The sequence below is a fragment of the Crocodylus porosus genome, unplaced genomic scaffold (assembly GCF_001723895.1).
Source record: "Crocodylus porosus isolate Cpor-Errol unplaced genomic scaffold, CroPor_comp1, whole genome shotgun sequence".
Classification (NCBI taxonomy): domain Eukaryota; kingdom Metazoa; phylum Chordata; order Crocodylia; family Crocodylidae; genus Crocodylus; species Crocodylus porosus.
In genome coordinates, this window is record NW_017728947.1 from 2663440 (window position 1) to 2668413 (window position 4974).

The following is a 4974-nucleotide window of genomic DNA, read 5'->3' on the forward strand; positions in this document are numbered from 1 at the left end:
TTTCTCACTAGAAGGGTAGGAAAGCACTGGAACAGGTTACCCAGAGAGGTTGTGGAATTTCCATCCTTGGAGTTTTTTAAGACCTTGCTAGATAAAGCCTTGACTGGGATGATCCAGTTGAGGATAGTCCTACTGTGATCAGTGGATTGAATTATGTGACCTCCTGAGGTCCTTTCCAGTCATATGATTCCTTTCCTTTCTATGATTCTTTGACATTCAGAAATATTGATGGATGATGTACTCTGTTTACTTCCTTTCTGATCTTTGTTCTTACATCAGAAGAAATATTTATTAACTAATGTGTTTCAACAGGAACCATTCTCAATGACCTCAAAGGCAAAATATGTGTCCCCAGAAAGAGATGTCCATGCATGTTTCAAGGCAAAGTCTATGCAACTGGAGAGACCTACTCTGTTCCTTGCCAAAATTGGTACTGTTTTCATCTGTTAATGCAACAGATGCATTTATTATGGAGCAATGCTAAGTTGCATTATGTTGTCCTTTTATTTCCTGTTCTTAATATTTCATTTAACTGAATGTATACTTACCCTAAGCTTGAGATATAAGCATAAATCATGTTGTTCATTCACTGTAAAGAAGCTCAATCAGAACTGAACTTGATGTAATTATGACTGTGGTTGGGGTCTTCTGCAGAGACTGAACTCAAAACCTCAGAATCTAAAAAAGCATAAGGCTCTCTTGCTTGGTGTAAAGAACTCAACCTGTTCCCCTGGAGACAATAACTTATTCAAATCATTCTCTGTATGGTCTAGCTCAGGAATGGGTAAAATATGGCCCATAGGCTAGATCTGGCCTGCCAGGCAATTTCATCTGGCCCATGGGCACCCACCAACTAATTGTACCCTGACCAGCTCATATGCCTCATTCACACCTTTGTGCATGGAAGGGCTCAGCCCAGCCAGTGCACAGCTACTGCTGCCACTGCTTCAGCTGCTGGGGGAGCTGCTTCGCTTTCCCAGTGTTCAGTGGCTCTCCTCCTGTCCTTCCTATAGTGCTCACTCTTGGAAGCAGGTAAAGAAGCATCAGGGGTGGGGAAGGGTTAGCTGCAGCTGGGCAGGAGCATGGGGCTGGTACGAGTACAAATCTAGGACCCAGGGGAGGGGAGCAAAGAGCTCAGAGCCCAGGTGGGCAAGTTGTGGGTGTGAGGGAGAGTGGAGGGGGATGAGGGAGAGTGGGGAGGGGGGTTTGTGATTTCCCATGCACTCCCCCCCCATGGTGTGCAGTCCCTGTCGCTGGCGGCAGCAGCAGGCAGTGAGCACTTAGGGCACTCGTGGCCTACACAGATGTTGCCACCCAATGGTGTGTAGCTCCAGCCAGCTCTGTACTTGGTGACAAGAAGCGCAGCCAAGCTGGCCTGCCTCTATCGTGTGGGGCTCCCTGTGGCACGCGTGCAGCTCTTGGCACTCATGTGTCACCAGGGGAAACCCCATGCAATGGAGCCAGCTGCCTTCCCTGCCCCCTGCCCCCTGCCATGCAGATCCCAGTACTCCACTGGGAAGCAGGGGGTGGAACTCCCCTCCACTTCTGCAGAGTTCTGGGACCTTCACAGCAAGAGGTGGGGAAAGCAGCCAGCTCCATTGCATGGAGTTTCCCAGTGGGAAGCCCTTTGTGATGGAGGCAGGCTAGCCTGGCTGCATACCTTGACACCATGAGCAGTGCAGACCCCTAGGTGGCAGCACCTGACCAGTCCACGAGCACCCCAAGTGCCAAGGCTGCTGTTGCTGCCTCTGGTGGTGGGACCTGTCTTCCATGGGGGAAGTGTGTGGGGGGTCCCCACACCTCCCACTCTCCCTTACACCCCACAACACCCACACAAACACATCCTGCCCCCATGACTCCCTCACATATATACCCACCAACATACCCTCTACCCCCACACATACACAGCCACACCCCAGCACAAACCTCCCCCATACACCCTTCCCACCATATGCACCTACCCCAATCATACCCCACACTCCCCCCACAAATATATAAGGATAAAGCTTTTGAGTTATTATGCAATCAACTCTATATACACTACACAGACACAAAGTATGACAAAAATATTTTTTGTAATAAAATTAAAATATGTCCTAGTAAGAGTTTGACTTTTAGTCTATGATTTGTTTTTATTCCTGCTTCCAGGATGGCAACCCTCCCCTCCTACAATAAGTACATTCAGGGGTAGGGGGAGGGACTTTTAGTGGCACAGGTCAAGGGTTAGGGGCAGGACTTTGGATCCCAAGATGGCGACCAGGGGGTGGGGCATCTGTCGCAGTTGGGACTACCCTTGTATCCCTTAACAGCTCACCAAAATTCATTTGTTTTGAGGCTGTTTCGAAGCCCTTTGTTTCGATTCTATTTCGCTGTTTCAAGCTCGAAATGAGTCAAATCAGTGTCAAATCGAAACAGCTGGTGAAATTTTGCACAGCCCTAGAATCCATAGTGTTAACAGTATTTTGACTTATTATGGTCTCTTTGACTTCTTTGCAACAGAAAAATTGCACTATTATTTATCTGAAGTCAAAAAACTAATAAAAACAAAGACCTGGAATTTTCTAAGAGGTGCCTCAAGTCTAAAAAGGTTGAGCACAATTGTCCTATACCTTTAAGTAGCTTTTTATATTTTAACACATTTTTTCCTTCTTGTGTTTTTTATAGTACCTGTGCTGGAGGCCATTGGGCTTGTATATCTCTTCCCTGTGCTGGAAATTGTAATATAGAGGGAGGATTCCACATTACTACGTTTGATAAGAAACAGTACATTTTTCATGGAAATTGCCATTATGTCTTAGCTAAGGTAGGAGAAAATCTCTTATTTAATTTCTCGATTTATTTAGGATCAAATGTTAAGCTAGATATAAGTTGTATGCCTCACTTTTTCAAATAACCACTTATCTAACAAAAGTTTTAAGTGCATGTTTACCTTTAAACCACATAAGTGATCTTGCATGATCTATGATTGTCACTAGGTATTTTCTGCCTCAACCCATTTTTAAAAATATATATATATATAAAATATATATATTTTCACATGGACTTATTGACAGTTTTAATGGTCTTTCCTCCCTTGAAGTGATGGACAGTTATCATCAGGCAAGTATTCTTTCTTTCAAAGGCTGTATTTCAAATAGGCCGGTGGCAGAGATTGATGGAACAGGAAGTAAAGAAAGGATAGTGGAGATGATAGTGCTATTTGGGAAGGAAATGTTGTAACCCTTTGCAGTTAAGGATGACACAAATGAATGTTGTGCTTTCTTATAAAGTTCTTGAAGATTGCTGTCTGTTTCTTTTCACTGTGCCAGAAGATATTTCATAAACTTATTTTTCTGATTCTATTCTAGGACACTGAGCGTACCTTTGTGGTGGTTGGAGAGATTGTTCAGTGTGGGCCGTTCAGTACAATGTCTTGTTTGAAGAATTTGTTGATCACGCTAGGAAATACTGTAAGTCATTTGCCCTCAGAGCTGTCATTTCATTCCTTTTAAATTAACAGAAATGTGAGTAATGGGAAAGGATTGTACTGTATGTACACTTGTTTGGTTATCTGTAATAGATGCCTCCACTCCCCCATCAGAGTTAAAGACAGTCTTTGTAACAAAGTGTTTAAATAGATCAGTTAAAAGAAAAGTGAGATGCAGAAGTGTTACATTTCTTATTTCAGGCAGGGACAGCTGTTTCCCAGCCACTAGGGCTGTCTTGGGAACAGTCAGCTGATTATCAGCATCCACTGGGACAGCCCCAGGTCTGGAGACACATGCCACACACTCTAAGGTACTGAACAAATGAGCCACAAGGATATTTCTACATTAATTGAACCATAAATGTAACATCTCCTGGGGCCATGAGTTACTTAAAGCCACACATGAGGCTTGTGACAGACCCAGGGAACGAATTAGATTTTGTTGAGCCTCAGTGTGGTACCCTGATCACAAAAACTTTTTAAAATGTTTTATGAGCATCCATACACTCTCTTATTTCAGGAACAAATCTTTGGAGATATTGAGTAGAATATCTGCTAAGTGCTCAGAAAGATAACTTCCTTTATAAGTAAGTTCATGCAGCTTAGGGATATTGCTTATAGCATGAGTTCTCCTTTGTCCAGTATGGCTGCTAACATTATTTAATTTTGATGCAGATCTCCCTGTTCACTCCAGCACTGTCAGGTGTTAACTGTAAGAACTGTCCTGGTTGGTATACATTTGTTAAAAACCCTTTTTTCTTCAAGCTTGCAAGTCTGGAGCCCTTCAGGTTGTGGCTGGAAACTTGCCACTTCTTTTGACATTTATTTTACATTATGGTGTCTTCCTTTTCTTTTCTTCTTTTTTTCCTTTACAGCATATACGACTGTGTTCCTGTGGAAATGTGTATGTCAATAACCTCATAGTGATACTGCCAACAACTAGAGGTCAGTGTTCCTTCTTTGGTGTTCATATCTGGCCCAGATTAATTTACTTCTGCCTATGGCAGTACTCTTACCCCTGCATCTGAAGGATCTAGTGCAAGCTACTGTTAGAGTGGGACATTGGAGCAGCTGAACCTAGGGTCTAATCTAGTATGCAACTTCTGTTCCCCTATTAAATGACACGGTAGATGGAGATGCATATCTGGCACAGTGAATATTGTATGTATAATAGGGGTGTGCGAAGCAGGACCTATTCGATTCAGATTTGGCTCAAATCAGGGACTGTGATTCAGTCCGTTTATTTGGATCGCTGTCCCTGATTTGATTTGGCTGAATCTGAATCTGACGATTCAATGCTGATTCAGGGAATCAGCGATTCAGACACAGGCACAGCTTTAAAAAAATGTTCTACATACCTTAAGGCAGGAGCACGGTTCATGATTGCTGCAGTGCTGGGGCAGATGGAGCATCCCACAGCAGCATGAGGAGCTCTCAAGAATGCTTGGCAGTGAACCCAGAAGTAGACTGGGAGTATTCTGGATCTGCTGGGGAGCATGCTAGGGGGG

General features: G+C 43.7%; 1 protein-coding gene across 1 annotated transcript in view; it reads left to right on the forward strand.

The window, feature by feature from the left end:
* LOC109320743 (mucin-5B-like) overlaps positions 1 to 4974 on the forward strand; it is an 86696-nt gene that overhangs the window by 20919 nt on the left and 60803 nt on the right. Inside the window, exons 8-11 of the mRNA XM_019551001.1 lie at positions 313 to 430; positions 2665 to 2803; positions 3348 to 3449; positions 4342 to 4411. Coding sequence (XP_019406546.1) covers positions 313 to 430; positions 2665 to 2803; positions 3348 to 3449; positions 4342 to 4411 — 429 coding nt within the window. The remainder of the gene's footprint in view (positions 1 to 312; positions 431 to 2664; positions 2804 to 3347; positions 3450 to 4341; positions 4412 to 4974) is intronic.